This window comes from Pseudophryne corroboree, chromosome 1 (genome assembly GCF_028390025.1).
Source record: "Pseudophryne corroboree isolate aPseCor3 chromosome 1, aPseCor3.hap2, whole genome shotgun sequence".
NCBI classification, from domain to species: Eukaryota; Metazoa; Chordata; class Amphibia; order Anura; family Myobatrachidae; genus Pseudophryne; species Pseudophryne corroboree.
Window position 1 is genome coordinate 998,023,871 of NC_086444.1, and position 17,307 is coordinate 998,041,177.

At 46.2% G+C, this 17,307-nt stretch overlaps 1 protein-coding gene across 1 annotated transcript in view; it reads right to left on the bottom strand.

Moving 5' to 3' along the window:
• Positions 1 to 4,599: 4,599 nt before the first annotated feature.
• Positions 4,600 to 17,307, bottom strand: part of CBR4 (carbonyl reductase 4) — an 80,863-nt gene continuing 68,155 nt past the window's right edge. Inside the window, exons 5-6 of the mRNA XM_063948675.1 lie at positions 7,111 to 7,245; positions 4,600 to 5,362 (exon numbers count right to left, since the gene is read on the bottom strand). Coding sequence (XP_063804745.1) covers positions 5,184 to 5,362; positions 7,111 to 7,245 — 314 coding nt within the window. The 3' untranslated portion in view covers positions 4,600 to 5,183. The remainder of the gene's footprint in view (positions 5,363 to 7,110; positions 7,246 to 17,307) is intronic.

Sequence of the window (17,307 nt, forward strand, 5' to 3'; positions counted from 1 at the left end):
TGGAACCTGCCGAAGGGAATGGCTTCGTATGACGCCACCATCTTTCCCAGGACTCGCGTGCAGTGATGCACCGATACCTGTTTTGGTTTTAGGAGGCCTCTGACCAGAGTCACGAGCTCCTGAGCCTTCTCCTCCGGGAGAAACACCTTTTTCTGGTTTGTGTCCAGAATCATGCCCAGGAAGGGCAGACGCGTCGTAGGAATCAACTGCGACTTTGGAATATTCAGAATCCAGCCGTGCTGTTGCAACACTTCCTGAGAGAGTGCTACGCTGATCAGCAACCGCTCCCTGGACCTCGCCTTTATGAGGAGATCGTCCAAGTATGGGATAATTGTAACCCCTTGCTTCCGAAGGAGCACCATCATTTCCGCCATCACCTTGGTAAATATTCTCGGTGCCGTGGACAGGCCAAACGGCAACGTCTGGAATTGGTAATGACAGTCCTGTACCACAAACCTGAGGTACTCCTGATGAGGTGGATAAATGGGGACATGCAAGTACGCATCCTTGCTGTCCAAAGACACCATAAAATCCCCTTCCTCCAGGCTTGCAATGACCGCCCTGAGCGATTCTATCTTGAACTTGAATTTCTTCAGATAAATATTCAGGGATTTTAAATTCAAAATGGGTCTGACCGAACCGTCCGGTTTTGGTACCACAAACATGGTGGAATAGTAACCCCCTCCCTGTTGAAGGAGGGGAACCTTCACTACCACCTGCTGGAGATATAGCTTGTGAATTGCTGCCAACACTACCTCCCTTTCCCTGGGGGAAGCTGGCAAGGCCGATTTTAGGTAACGGTGAGGGGGCGTCACCTCGAATTCCAGCTTGTATCCCTGAGACACAATTTGTATAGCCCAAGGATCCACCCGTGAGCGAACCCACTGGTGGCTGAAATTTCGGAAACGCGCCCCCACCGCTCCTGGCTCCGCCTGTGGAGCCCCAGCGTCATGCGGTGGATTTAGTGGAAGCCGGGGAGGACTTTTGTTCCTGGGAACTAGCTGCATGGTGCAGCTTTTTTCCTCTACCCCTGCCTCTGGCAAGAAAGGATGCACCTCTGACTTTCTTGCTTTTCTGTGAACGAAAGGACTGCATTTGGTAATACGGTGCTTTCTTTGGCTGTGAGGGAATATATGGCAAGAAATTTGACTTCCCAGCCGTAGCCGTGGAAACTAGGTCCGAGAGACAGTCCCCAAACAATTCCTCACCCTTATAAGGCAACACCTCCATGTGTTTTTTAGAGTCGGCATCACCTGTCCATTGCCGAGTCCATAAGACCCTTCTGGCAGAAATCGACATTGCGTTTATTCTAGAGCCAAGCAGGCAAATGTCCCTCTGGGCATCCCGCATATATAGGACAGCGTCTTTGATATGTCCTAGGGTCAGTAAAATAGTCTCCCTGTCCAGGGTATCTAACTCCTCAGACAGAGTATCTGTCCATGCTGCTACAGCACTACACATCCAGGCCGCAGCAATCGCTGGCCTCAGAAGAGTACCAGAATGTGTATAAACAGACTTCAGGATACCTTCCTGCTTCCTATCCGCAGGATTCTTTAGGGCGGCCGTATCCTGTGACGGCAGGGCCACCTTCTTAGATAAGCGCGTCAACGCTTTGTCTACCCTAGGGGAGGATTCCCAGCGTAACCTATCCGTTGGCAGGAAAGGATACGCCATAAGTAATCTTTTGGAAATCAGTACTTTCCTATCAGGGGAATCCCACGCTTTTTCACATAACTCATTTAATTCATGTGAAGGGGGAAAAGTCACTTCTTGCTTTTTCTCCCCAAACATATAAACCCTCTTGTCAGGGACAGGGTTTTCCTCCGATATGTGCAATACATCCTTCATTGCTATAATCATGTATCGGATGGCTTTAGTTATTTTAGGCTGCAACTTTGCATCATCGTCATCGACACTGGAGTCAGAATCCGTGTCGACATCTGTGTCAACCAACTGGGATAGTGGGCGCTTTTGAGACCCTGACGGCCTCTGAGCTGTAGAATCAGACACGGGTTGAGACCCTGACTGATTATCCAACCTTTTATGCAAGGAGCTTACGTTATCATTTAACACCTTCCACATATCCATCCAATCAGGTGTCGGCGGCGACACCACATTCACTTGCACTTGTTCTGCCTCCACGTAACCGTCCTCGTCAAACATGTCGACACAAACGTACCGACACACCGCACACACACAGGGAATGCTCTAATTGAGGACAGGACCCCACAAGGCCTTCTTCTTGCTTCTGCCGGCTTCTGACTTCTGGCTCTGCGAGGGGGACGGCGGCGCGGCTCCGGGAACGGACGACCAAGGTTAAGATCCTGTGTTCGAACCCTCTGGAGCTAATGGTGTCCAGTAGCCTAAGAAGCGCAACCTAGCCGCAATTAGTAGGTTTGCTTCTCTCCCCTCAGTCCCACGTAGCAGAGAGTCTGTTGCCAGCAGAAGCTCTCTGAAAATAAAAAAAACCTATTAGCAAGCTCAGGAGAGCTCACTAAAAGCACCCAGCTCTGGCCGGGAACAGATTCTAACTGAGGTCTGGAGGAGGGGCATAGAGGAAGGAGCCAGTGCACACCAGGTAGTACTAAATCTTTCTTTAGAGTGCCCAGTCTCCTGCGGAGCCCGTCTATTCCCCATGGTCCTTACGGAGTCCCCAGCATCCACTAGGACGTTAGAGAAATTAAGTCTCTTAAACTGGAAGGGAAACTTACTGGGATTCGAGGAATAAATACATTTTCAACGGTACCACATCCTGTCAACATAGTGGCCACTATAATGTTTCTTTGAAGAAATATAACTTTAAGTCGTGTCTCATTGCACAATTTAGGTGGATTTAAGTTTCTCATCAGTATTATTGACACACCAGCCTCAAGGTTATAAAATGTGCGGGTAATCCTGACGCTGACAGATTATTTAGGAATTCAGGAGGATAGTGCACTGCATCTTCTACATTCATGACAGTTTCTATAGAACTGTAAACTGTCATCTCCCCTGGAAACCTCTCAAATATATCATTCTTAATAGAGTGAACTTCTTAGTTGCAAGGATCACATAATCGCATAACCGTGAGTCGCTATATCTTGAATTGATGATGCCAATACATTTTGTTTTTGTTATTGCTCAGCTTTAACTTGACGGATCGAGAAGAAGCAAAGTGCAGGTTATTTCTAGGAGTTTCCACTACATAATTATACAGCTTTCATGAAAATCAGTTCAGTAGTTTTTGCACCATCTTGGAACAAACAGACAGGCACAACGTTTTTATATTATTAGTATGGATGGATATATATACAGGGTGATTCAAATTCGCAGTACACCCTTTTGTTTCAAAAAACTGTGCAGAAAATGGAAAAACAGACTTAGATTCAAGATGGACGATTTCAAGATGGCGCCCATGTTCAGCACATACCATAAAGATAGCCCACCTCACCTATACCTTACTGGAGTATTCCGTTTTCCCATTTCCTGCACAGTTTTTGAAACAAAAGGGTGATCTGCGACTCTTGAATCACCCTGTACAATTATATATATATATATATATATATATATACACACACACACACACACACACACACACACACGCACACACACATATTATATATATATATATATACACTTATACACACACACACACACACACATACACACACACACACATATACATATATACACATACAGACATATGTATATATATATATATATATATATATATATATATATATATACATATACTGTATATATATAGCAAGGCAATGAGTCCAGTAGTTTGTTGCTTGTTTGGTATAACTTTTTTATAATCTTTAGGACAATTTATGTTGGTTTAGGAGAAGGGGGGTTGCAATCCACACATGTGTAGTGCCAGCAAAACAGCCCAGTGCCCTGTCACTGGAGACTCTTACATTGTACCAATCCACACAGTCCAGGTTTTATAATGTCAGGCCTGCACAACGATGATGAACACATGCCTTTATGCTATAAGAAATAAAATACCACAGAACAGAGGTTTGCAGGGTATCTGACAAGCTAATAAATAATTCTAAAGATTCAAACAAAAACTAATTATTACAAATTAAGGCTACGCTAATACTTTCAGCATAATAAACAAAATCCCATGTCAGATTAAAATTCCCGTCAGCAGCAGTCTAATAACCTTCTGGGATTCATTACTAACGGTTTATGTGCAACTATACTCCAAAGTAATACAATAGAATTGTAGCAACATGCCGTCTGTCTCATGCTGTGACAGTGTGGCGATGAGGTCTCACCATAACACACTAGCTCAGCGTCTGAACCACACACTAATTGCTGAAGACTTCATCCCATTACTCTGAAAGTTGTTCACTGCATAGCAAATAACTATAGGAATTCCGCTTGGACAGAGCATATTACTTTCAGTGAATTTATTTATATTCTCTTCCAAAGCATTTTCAGTAAACCAGTGTACATAAGGGTATGTAACCCTGGGGCAGATGTATTAAGCTTGGAGAACTGATAAAGCAGTGATAAGTGCAAGGTGATAACGCACCAGCCAGTCAGCTCCTGTCAATTTACATATTGGAGCTGATTAGCTGGTGCATTATCACCTTGCACTTATCACAGCTTTATCACTTCTCCAGGTTTACTACATCTGCCTCCCTGTTGTTTTTACACCAGTCCTCTAGGAAACAAGACACACACAGTAAAGTCTTAAGGCCAGTACTCACGGCCCGATGCGGGTGAGATGTGTGCTGAGCGAACCGCTCAGCACACATCTCTCCCGGCACTCAGCACAGCGCGATGTGTGCTGAGCGTATGGGCGGAGACGGGGGCGCTCATTTCACCCAGCGGGTGAAGTGAGCGACCCGCTAGATTGGCCAATCTAGCACCAGCGATAGCGATGCGCGGGGCTGCGCATCGCTATCGCTGTTAGGGCTATACACGGAGCGATCTTGCTGAAAATCTAAGCAACCTAGTCAGATTGCTTAGATTATCGCTCCGTGTGTACCCCCTTTAGCCAATGTTGAGCTATTGTACAACTAATATTTTGTCAAGAATGGGATGGCAGATCATTATCTAGGTGATTTCTTAACAACTAAATGAATACATGGGTTGAACAAATGTTTTCCCGTCATGACTGAAAATCTAGTTTAAGCTGTCCATGGTTTTTCATTCCTCTATGCAAACTACCCCTGGCAGTGGGCAGTCTAGATCTGGAGCTGTAACCCTCCATCCACCATCAGTACATGTCCAGTAATGTATGGAGAATTCAGCAAGAAAGCAACTGCATGAGCAACTTCATCCGCTTCTCCAAATCTGCCCAGGGGAATATTCTGATTCAGCGAGTCCTCTTCCAGACTTGAAGTCATATCTGTGTGAATGAATCCTAGTGAAAAGAAAAACAAATCCTAAACCAATGGGTGATGTCCATCAAGGCGTCACTACTAGCAAGATCTGAAAGGAACATGACCAATCTGCATCACATTCCACCTTAGGCTTCACCCATATGGATATATTGCCTGTTTCTCCATGACGATGGACTCCGCCAAAGTACCCTGTGGCCTGTAAAGTTTCAACATTCTACATACCCCTCCCCCACCCACAAGCCTTGCATCAAGATAGCTGCCCCATCATTCACTTGCCTAGTTCCTCTAATGGCTCCTACTGTCTATTACTACCCCCTCCATACTTTTTTTTAGTCATATATGCAGTGCAATGTCTTGGCTATTTTGTTTTGTTTTTGTCAACTGTTATAGAAACCTGTGATCATGACATAGTGTCTTGTTTATTTGTTTGTATTTCAAAACCTCAGTAACAATTAAAAGAATGTAAGTTCTCATGGGCAGGGTCCTCTACCCTGTTCACTTTCAGCTTTCCTGTCATGTCACATCCCTTAACTACCACATGATGTTAATCTAATGTTTTATACTTAGGTTATGCACTTATGCTATGGTTATGTTGTGTTTTATAATTATTTTCTATAATACTATGATTTTATATGTCTACCCCTTGTACTGCACAGCAGAAACTATATATCACCTTAAAAAGAAAACAGTAATCTTTCAAGGGATTATAGATTTAGGGGTCAATCCAATTAGGTGCAAATTCTCTTTGCAATCCAATTAGGAACTCGTATTGTACCAGTCAGAGTAAACTCACATTTTTCCATTTGCACCTCACTGAGGGTGTGAGATGGTAGGGGAAATCCTTATTTTAAGGTTAAAATGTCGGGAAACCGTGCAGAACCCCTTAGACATCCCCTAATGATTACTTAGGCAATTAGAAGTTTCCAGTTAGCTTAATTAGTCTAATAATTACATGTAATTTTTGGTAGTTTAAACAAAATATCCTCAAATTACTACAAAATCATTTTTTTCCCAGCTGCTTTATGAACTCCTTTGCTTTATTTTTAAATTGCTTTTTAGGTTTTTTTTATTTTTTTTAAGTCACCTCTAAGTACCCCCAAATAATATTTTTTTACTACTTCCCCCCCCCCCCCCCACTTTCGGGTTTTTTTTTGTATGAAAGTAAACAAAAATATTGCTTTTTATAATTTTTTTACTTTTTAAAAACAAAAATAAGCCATTTAACACTTTAAAATCTCTGTTACTTTCTATATGACCACTAACAGCCTTCTGTATGAAATTGAAATTTTTTGGGGGTCCAGAAAGATCGCCCCACTTTTTCATACACTTCTTTTGGCTGACAATTTGCAAACCCCCGCTGCAAGGTATTTTTAATTAGATTGGAGAATTCTCGGGAGCGTTCATTCCTGCGAATGTCTACGAGTTTCATGAAACAACTCTTACCTAATAGGATTGACACCTTGCTGTATAAACAAAATTCCTTTGAGAAAAAAATAACACAACAAAACCAAAAGGGTGTGGTGAAGAACTGCAGAGCAGAAAGTGTGCATTTTGCGCTCTAATGAATTGTGATGTTCAGTGAAATAGTTGTACAGTATGTACTGTACCTAGATACATTAGCTCATCAAAGCTTCCCCCCCCCCCCCCCACCTCCATTTAAAATAGAGATGTGAATAAAACATTAATCTGATTGAAGAAAGAAATGGATCACTGCCCAGTTTCCACAGAAACTTAAATATAAGAAAAATATTTACAAAAAAAATCTCACCAGGAGCGACCACATTAACACGAATATTCTTCCTTGCAACTTCTTTAGCGAGTGATTTGGAGAATCCAACTAAGCCTTCCTTACTGGCACTATAAATACTCTGCCCGGCATTCCCTTTGTGACCAACTATACTTCCTGCAGACACAGAGAAAAGGGAGACAAAACAACAACTAAGCAGAGGATTGTGGAGGGACTGAAGGAAAAAAATAAGATTTTACTTACCGGTAAATCTATTTCTCGTAGTCCGTAGTGGATGCTGGGGACTCCGTAAGGACCATGGGGAATAGACAGGCTCCGCAGGACACAGGGCACTTTAAGAAAGAATTTGGATACTGGTGTGCTCTGGCTCCTCCCTCTATGTCCCTCCTCCAGACCTCAGTTAGAGAAACTGTGCCCGGAAGAGCTGACAGTACAAGGAAAGGATTTTGGAATCCAGGGCAAGACTCATACCAGTCACACCAATCACACTGTATAACTCGTGATAAACTTACCCAGTTAACAGTATGAACAACAACGGAGCATCAGATCAACCCTGATGCAACCAACATAACCCTTATTTAAGCAATAACTATATACAAGTATTGCAGAAGAAGTCCGCACTTGGGACGGGCGCCCAGCATCCACTACGGACTACGAGAAATAGATTTACCGGTAAGTAAAATCTTATTTTCTCTAACGTCCTAGTGGATGCTGGGGACTCCGTAAGGACCATGGGGATTATACCAAGGCTCCCAAACGGGCGGGAGAGTGCGGATGACTCTGCAGCACCGAATGAGCAAACACAAGGTCCTCCTCAGCCAGAGTATCAAACTTGTAGAACTTTGCAAAGGTGTTTGAACCTGACCAAGTAGCCGCTCGGCAAAGCTGTAATGCCGAGACCCCTCGGGCAGCCGCCCAAGAAGAGCCCACCTTCCTTGTGGAATGGGCCTTAACTGATTTAGGCAGCGGCAACCCAGCCGCAGAACGAGCCTGCTGAATCGTGTTACAGATCCAGCGAGCAATAGTTTGCTTTGAAGCAGGCGCCCCAAGCTTGTTGGAAGCATACAGGATAAACAAAGATTCTGTTTTCCTGACCCTAGCCGTTCTGGCTACATAAACCTTCAAAGCCCTGACCACCTCTAGTAACTCGGAATCCTCCAAGTCACGAGTAGCCACAGGCACCACAATAGGTTGGTTCATATGAAAGGATGACACCACTTTTGGCAGAAATTGTGGACGGGTCCGCAATTCTGCCCTGTCCATATGGAAAACCAGATAGGGGCTTTTATGTGACAAAGCCGCTAATTCTGACACACGCCTAGCTGAAGCCAAGGCTAATAGCATGACCACCTTCCACGTGAGAAATTTTAACTCCACGGTTTTGAGTGGCTCAAACCAGTGTGACTTCAGGAGACTCAACACCACGTTAAGATTCCAAGGTGCCACTGGAGGCACAAAAGGGGGCTGAATATGCAGCACTCCCTTTACAAACATCTGTACTTCAGGAAGAGAAGCCAGTTCTTTTTGAAAGAAAATGGATAGAGCCGAAATCTGGACCTTAATGGAACCCAATTTCAGGCCCAAAGTCACTCCCGACTGTAGGAAGTGAAGGAAACGGCCCAGCTGGAATTCCTCCGTAGGAGCATTCAAGGCCTCACACCAAGCAACATATTTTTGCCATATACGGTGATAATGTTTAACCGTCACGTCCTTCCTAGCCTTTATCAGCGTAGGAATAACCTCATCCGGAATGCCTTTTTCTGCTAGGATCCGGCGTTCAACCGCCATGCCGTCAAACGCAGCCGCGGTAAGTCTTGGAACAGACAGGGCCCCTGTTGCAACAAGTCCTGTCTTAGAGGCAGAGGCCATGGGTCCTCTGTGAGCATTTCTTGCAGATCCGGATACCAAGTCCTTCTTGGCCAATCCGGAACAATGAGTATTGTTCTCACTCTTCTTTTTCTTATGATTCTCAGCACCCTTGGTATGAGAGGAAGAGGAGGAAATACCGACTGGAACACCCACGGTGTCACTAGTGCGTCTACAGCTATCGCCTGAGGGTCTCTTGACCTGGCGCAATATCTCTGTAGCTTTTTGTTGAGGCGGGATGCCATCATGTCCACCTGTGGCAGTTCCCACCACCTTGCAATCTGCGTGAAGACTTCTTGATGAAGTCCCCACTCTCCCGGGTGGAGGTTGTGCCTGCTGAGGGAGTCTGCTTCCCAGTTGTCCACTCCCGGAATGAACACTGCTGATACTGCTCTTACATGATTCTCCGCCCAGCTAAGAATTCTGGTGGCTTCTACCCTCGCCACCCTGCTCCTTGTGCCGCCTTGGCGGTTTACATGAGCCACTGCGGTGATATTGTCTGACTGAATCAGAACCGGTTGGTCGCGAAGCAGGGACTCCGCTTGACGTAGGGCGTTGTATATGGCCCTTAGTTCCAGGATGTTGATGTGAAGGCAAGTCTTGGAAATTTCTTCCCTATGTGACTGCCCCCCACCCTCGGAGGCTTGCATCCGTGGTCATCAGGACCCAGTCGTGAATGCCGAATCTGCGACCTTCGAGAAGGTGAGCACTCTGCAGCCACCACAGGAGAGACACCCTGGCCCTGGGGGATAGGGTGATTAACCGATGCATCTGAAGATGTGATCCGGACCACTTGTCCAGTAAGTCCCATTGGAAGGTCCTCGCATGGAACCTGCCGAAGGGAATGGCCTCGTATGATGCCACCATTCTTCCCAGGACTCGAGTGCAGTGATGCACTGACACCTGTTTTGGTTTTAATAGATTCCTGACCAGTGTCACGAGCTCCTGAGCTCTCTCTACCGGGAGATAAACCCTTTTCTGGTCTGTGTCTAGGATCATGCCTAGGAGAGGCAGATGAGCTGTAGGAACCAACTGCGACTTTGGAATATATAGAATCCAGCCGTGTTGCCGTTACACTTCCAGAGAAAGTGATACGCTGTTCCGCCACTGCTCTCTTGATCTCGCTTTTATGAGGAGATCGTCCAAGTACGTGATAATTGTGACACCTTGCTTCCGCAGGAGCACCATCATTTCCGCCATTACCTTGGTGAACATTCTCGGGGCCGTGGAGAGACCAAACGGCAACGTCTGAAATTGGTAATGACAATCCCGTACCGCAATTCTGAGGTACATCTGATGAGGTGGATAAATGGGGACATGAAGGTATGCATCCTTTATGTCCCGAGTCACCATAAAATCTCCCCCTTTCAGGCTTGCAATGACCGCTCTTAGCGATTCCATCTTGAACTTGAACCTTTTCAGGTATATGTTCAGGGATTTTAAATTCAATATGGGTCTGACCAAACCGTCCGGTTTCGGGACTACCACATGGTCGAATAATAACCCCCTCCTTGTTGAAGGAGGGGAACCTTGACCACCACCTGTTGAAGATACAATTTGTGAATTGCAGTTAACACTGTTTTCCTCTCGTGGGGGGAAGCCAGCAGGGCCGTCGGTGAGGGGGCATCTTCTCAAAGTCCAGCTTGTATCCCTGAGACACAATATCTATTGCCCAGGGATCTAACAGGGAGTGAACCCACTTGTGGCTGAACTTACAAAGGCGTGCCCCCACCGGGCCTAGCTCCGCCTGTGGAGCCCCAGCGACATGCGGTGGATTTTTGTAGAGGCCGGGGAGGACTTCTGTTCCTGGGAACTAGCTGTGTTGTGCAGCTTCTTTCCTCTGCCCCCGCCTCTGGCAAGAAAAGACGCACCTCGGACTTTCTTGTTTCTTTGTTCGAAAGGCTGCATTTGATAATGTCGTGCTTTCCTAGGCTGTGCAGGAATATAAGGCAAAATATCAGAATTACCAGCTATAGCTGTGGAGACCAGGTCCGAGAACCCTTCTCCACACAATCCTCAGCCTTCCATATGCCTCTTAAGTCTGCATCATCTGTCTATTGCATATTCTACAGGACACGTCAAGCAGAAATCGACATAGCTTTGAATCTAGGACCCAGTATACTCATGTCTCTTTGGGCATGTTTTATATATATATATCTCTTAAGACAGCATCTTTAATATATATATATATCTCTATATATACATATATATATATATCTACATACTAGGGTCTCAATCTCTGCTGATAAGGTACCTGTCCACGCTGCCACAGCGCTATAAACCCATGCCGACACAATCGCCGGTCTGAGTAGTGTACCAGAATGTGCACGCTATCTGCAGGATCCCTGAGAATAGCTGTTACGTCAGGGCTACCTTTTGGGCAAACGTGACACCCTAGGGGAAGATTCCCATCCTATCCTGGCCCTAGTCGGGAAAGGATACTGCCTGAGAATTCTTTGTGGGAAACTGCAGTCTCTTGTCTGGAGATTCCCGCTCTTTTTCATCATGAGAGGAGGGAAATTTACCTCAGCTTTCTTCCCCTTAAACATGTGTACCCTTGTGTCAGGGACAGATGAGTCATCAGTGATATGCAAATCATCTTTTATTACAATAATTATATATTGAATACTTTTCTGCCATTTTGGCTGTAACTTTGCATTATCATAGTCGACACTGGAGTCAACCTCCGTGTCGATATCAGTGTCTATTATTTTGGATAGTGAGCATTGAGAGACTCTGAAGGTCTCTGCGACATAGGGACAGACATGGGTAGATTTCCTGTCTGTTCTCTAATCTTTTGTGCAATAAATTCACCTTAGCACTTAATTACACATATCCAAACAGGTGTCGGCGTTGTCGACGGAGACACCCTCACACACACATATTTGCTCTATCTCCTCCTTAGGGGAGCCTTTTACCTCAGACATGTTGACACACACGTACCGACACACCACACACTCAGGGAATGCTCATCTGAAGACAATTCCCCCATAAGGCCCTTTGGAGAGACAGAGGGGTAAATTTACTAAGCTCCCGATTTTGACCGAGATGCCGTTTTTTCATCAAAGTGTCATCTCGGTAATTTACTAAGCAATAATCACGGCAGTGATGAGGGCATTCGTAATTTTTTGCAAGTTCAGGTAAAAAATTACGAATGAATACACCATCAGTCAAAACGCGGCTGTTTAAGTATGAATCTCGGTCATTTACTAAGAAGTGCAAAGCAAAAAAAGAACAAACACTGCCGTGAAAAATTACAACTCGTAAAAAAGTACTAAAAAAAAACAGACCTGCTTTTTTTATTCGTGATTGGATAGGCATGCACGGATCCATGAGATCCGTGCATGTATATCAGTGGGAAGGGGTGGGAAAGTGCTTATTTTTTCAAAAAAAATTGCGTGGGGTCCCCCCTCCTAAGCATAACCAGCCTCGGGCTCTTTGAGCCGATCCTGGTTGCAGAAATATGGGGAAAAAAATGACAGGGGTTCCCCCATATTTAAGCAACCAGCATCGGGCTCTGCGCCTGGTCCTGGTCCCAAAAATACGGGGGACAAAAAGAGTATGGGTCCCCCGTATTTTTAAAACCAGCACCGGGCTCCACTAGCTGGACAGATAATGCCACAGCCGGGGGTCACTTTTATATAGTGCCCTGCGGCCGTGGCATCAAAAATCCAACTAGTCACCCCTGGCCGGGGTACCCTGGGGGAGTGGGGACCCCTTCAATCAAGGGGTCCCCCCCCCCAGCCACCCAAGGGCCAGGGGTGAAGCCCGAGGCTGTCCCCCCCCATCCAATGGGCTGCGGATGGGGAGGCTGATAGCCTTTGTTGTAAAAGAAAAGATATTGTTTTTAGTAGCAGTACTACAAGGCCCAGCAAGCCTCCCCCGCATGCTGGTACTTGGAGAACCACAAGTACCAGCATGCGACGGAAAAACGGGCCCGCTGGTACCTGTAGTACTACTACTAAAAAAATACCCAAAAAAAGACAAGACACACACACCGTGAAAGTATAATTTTATTACATACATACACACATACATACATACTTACCTTAAGTTCCCACGCAGGTCGGTCCTCTTCTCCAGTAGAATCCAAGGGGTACCTGTTGAAGAAATTATACTCACGAGATCCAGGGGTCCAGGCTCCTCGGCAAATCCAGGGTTAATCCACGTACTTGAAAAAAAAAATAAAACGGTGTCCCGACCACGAACTGAAAGGGGACCCATGTTTGCACATGGGTCACCTTTCCACGAATGCCAGAAACCCACTTTGACTTCTGTCTAAGTGGGTTTCTTCAGCCAATCAGGGAGCGCCACGTTGTAGCACTCTCCTGATCAGCTGTGTGCTCCTGTCCTCACTGACAGGCAGCACACGGCAGTGTTACAATGTAGCGCCTATGCGCTACATTGTAACCAATGATGGGAACTTTCAGCTCAGCGGTGACGTCACTTTAGGTCAACCGCAGGGCAGAAAGTTCCCATCATTGGTTACAATGTAGCGCATAGGCGCTACATTGTAACACTGCCGTGTGCTGCCTGTCAGTTAGGACAGGAGCACACAGCCGATCAGGAGAGTGCTACAACGTGGCACTCCCTGATTGGCTGAAGAAACCCACTTAGACATCAGTCAGAGTGGGTTTCTGGCATTCGTGGAAAGGAGTCCCATGTGAAAACATGGGTCCCCTTTCAGTTCGTGGCTCGGCTTTCCGTTTTCTTATTTTATGCAAGTACGTGGATTACCCCTGGATTTCCCGAGGAGCCTGGACCCCTGGATCTCGTGAGTATAATTTCTTCAACAGGTACCCCTTGGATTCTACTGGAGAAGAGGACCGACCTGCGTGTGAACATAAGGTAAGTATGTATGTATGTTTGTGTGGATGTATGTAATAAATCTTTACTTTCACGGTGTGTGTGTCTTGTCTTTTTTTGGGTATTTTTTTAGTAGTAGTACTACAGGTACCAGCGGGCCCGTTTTTCCGTCGCATGCTGGTACTTGTGGTTCTCCAAGTACCAGCATGCGGGGGAGGCTTGCTGGGCCTTGTAGTACTGCTACTAAAAACAATATCTTTTCTTTTACAACAAAGGCTATCAGCCTCCCCATCCGCAGCCCATTGGATGGGGGGGGACAGCCTCGGGCTTCACCCCTGGCCCTTGGGTGGCTGGGGGGGGGGACCCCTTGATTGAAGGGGTCCCCACTCCCCCAGGGTACCCCGGCCAGGGATGACTAGTTGGATTTTTGATGCCACGGCCGCAGGGCACTATATAAAAGTGACCCCCGGCTGTGGCATTATCTGTCCAGCTAGTGGAGCCCGGTGCTGGTTTTAAAAATACGGGGGACCCCTACTCTTTTTGTCCCCCGTATTTTTGGGACCAGGACCAGGCGCAGAGCCCGATGCTGGTTGCTTAAATATGGGGGAACCCCTGTCATTTTTTCCCCCATATTTTTGCAACCAGGATCGGCTCAAAGAGCCCGAGGCTGGTTATGCTTAGGAGGGGGGACCCCACGCATTTTTTTTTATTATTTTACAGTGTTTAATTAAAAAAAAAAAAAAAAATAAACCCCAGCACGGATCACACAGATCCGGCCGAGATTGATTGTAAAAAAAGTCGGCAGTGTTTTGCTAATCACTGCCGTAAAAATAGGTAAAAAACCACGAATGACATCGACATCGGAAGAAAAGAAAAACCCGAATACGACAGCTTAGTAAATCCATCGTAATCAAATCAAAAAGTTGCAGTTTTACACTGTCGATGTCATTCGTGATTGAACTTTGACCTTTTTTCGGAAATTACGAATCTTAGTAAATTTACCCCAGAGAGAGAGTATGCCAGCACACACCCCAGCGCTATTAACCCAGGAATAACACAGTAACTTAATGTTAACCCAGTAGCTGCTGTTTATATTGATTTTTGCGCCTAATTATGTGCCCCCCCCTCTCTTTTTACCCTCTTCTACCGTGTAACTGCAGGGGAGAGACTGGGGAGCTTCCTCTCAGCAGTGCTGTGGAGAAAAAACATGGCGCTGGTGAGTGCTGAGGAAGAAGCCCCGCCCCCTTGACGGCGGGCTTCTGTCCCGCTTTCATGTACAATTTTGGCGGGGGCTTATACATATATACAGTGCCCAACTGTATATTATGCAAACTTTTGCCAAAGAGGTCTCTAATTGCTGCCCAGGGCGCCCCCCCCCCCCCTGCGCCCTGCACCCTACAGTGACCGGAGTATGTGGGTTTAATGTGGGAGCAATGGCGCACAGCTGCAGTGCTGTGCACTACCTCAGTGAAGACTGGAGTCTTCTGCCGCCGATTTCGAAGTCTTCTTGCTTCTTTCACCGGCTTCTGTCTTCCGGCTCTGCGAGGGGGACGGCGGCGCGGCTCCGGGATCGGACGACAAAGGGTGAGATCCTGTGTACGATCCCCCTGGAGCTAATGGTGTCCAGTAGCCTAAGAAGCAGGACCTATCTTCAGTGAGTAGGGCTGCTTCTCTCCCCTCAGTCCCACGCTGCAGAGAGTCTGTTGCCAGCAGATCTCTCTGAAAATAAAAAAACCTAACAAAATACTTTCTTATAGCAAGCTCAGGAGAGCTCACTAAGTAGCACCCAGCTCGTCCGGGCACAGATTCAAACTGAGGTCTGGAGGAGGGACATAGAGGGAGGAGCCAGAGCACACCAGTATCCAAATTCTTTCTTAAAGTGCCCTGTCTCCTGCGGAGCCCGTCTATTCCCCATGGTCCTTACAGAGTCCCCAGCATCCACGAGGACGTTAGAGAAATATCGGTCTAGAGGAAGATGCAGTGGGATAGCCATACAGTTCTCAGTGTGAACTTTAAACACATTAACAAAAATTGCTATACCTGACTGCTGTATATCCTGCCCCAGCTAAACGCCATTGTCAAGTGCCAAAACAACTGAGAAATATATAAATGCATTCAAACACACAAGCTATTATGATGAAGGCCGATAGCCTCTTCCACATAACACCTGCGTCAAAAATAAGAATTTACTTACCGATAATTCTATTTCTCGGAGTCCGTAGTGGATGCTGGGGTTCCTGAAAGGACCATGGGGAATAGCGGCTCCGCAGGAGACAGGGCACAAAAAAGTAAAGCTTTACTAGGTCAGGTGGTGTGCACTGGCTCCTCCCCCTATGACCCTCCTCCAGACTCCAGTTAGGTACTGTGCCCGGACGAGCATACACAATAAGGGAGGCATTTTGAATCCCGGGTAAGACTCATACCAGCCACACCAATCACACCGTACAACTTGTGATCTAAACCCAGTTAACAGTATGACAACAGAAAGGGCCTCTTAAAGATGGCTCCTTAACAATAACCCGAATTAGTTAACAATAACTATGTACAAGTATTGCAGATAATCCGCACTTGGGATGGGCGCCCAGCATCCACTACGGACTCCGAGAAATAGAATTATCGGTAAGTAAATTCTTATTTTCTCTATCGTCCTAAGTGGATGCTGGGGTTCCTGAAAGGACCATGGGGATTATACCAAAGCTCCCAAACGGGCGGGAGAGTGCGGATGACTCTGCAGCACCGAATGAGAGAACTCCAGGTCCTCCTTTGCCAGGGTATCAAATTTGTAAAATTTTACAAACGTGTTCTCCCCCGACCACGTAGCTGCTCGGCAGAGTTGTAATGCCGAGACCCCTCGGGCAGCCGCCCAAGATGAGCCCACCTTCCTTGTGGAGTGGGCTTTTACAGTTTTAGGCTGTGGCAGGCCTGCCACAGAATGTGCAAGTTGAATTGTGTTACAAATCCAACGAGCAATCGACTGCTTAGAAGCAGGTGCGCCCAACTTGTTGGGTGCATACAATATAAACAGCGAGTCAGATTTTCTGACTCCAGCCGTCCTTGCAATGTATATTTTTAAGGCTCTGACAACGTCCAACAACTTGGAGTCCTCCAAGTCGCTAGTGGCCGCAGGCACCACAATAGGTTGGTTCAGATGAAATGCTGATACCACTTTAGGGAGAAAATGCGGACGAGTCCGCAGTTCTGCCCTATCCGAATGGAAGATTAGATAAGGACTTTTATAAGATAAAGCCGCCAATTCAGATACTCTCCTGGCAGAGGCCAGGGCTAGTAACATAGTCACTTTCAATGTGAGATATTTCAAATCCACCTTTTTCAATGGTTCAAACCAATGGGATTTGAGGAAATCTAAAACTACATTTAGATCCCACGGTGCCACCGGAGGCACCACAGGAGGCTGTATATGCAGTACTCCCTTGACAAAAGTCTGGACCTCAGGGACAGAGGCCAATTCTTTTTGGAAGAATATTGACAGGGCCGAAATTTGAACCTTAATGGATCCCAATTTGAGACCCATAGATAATCCTGATT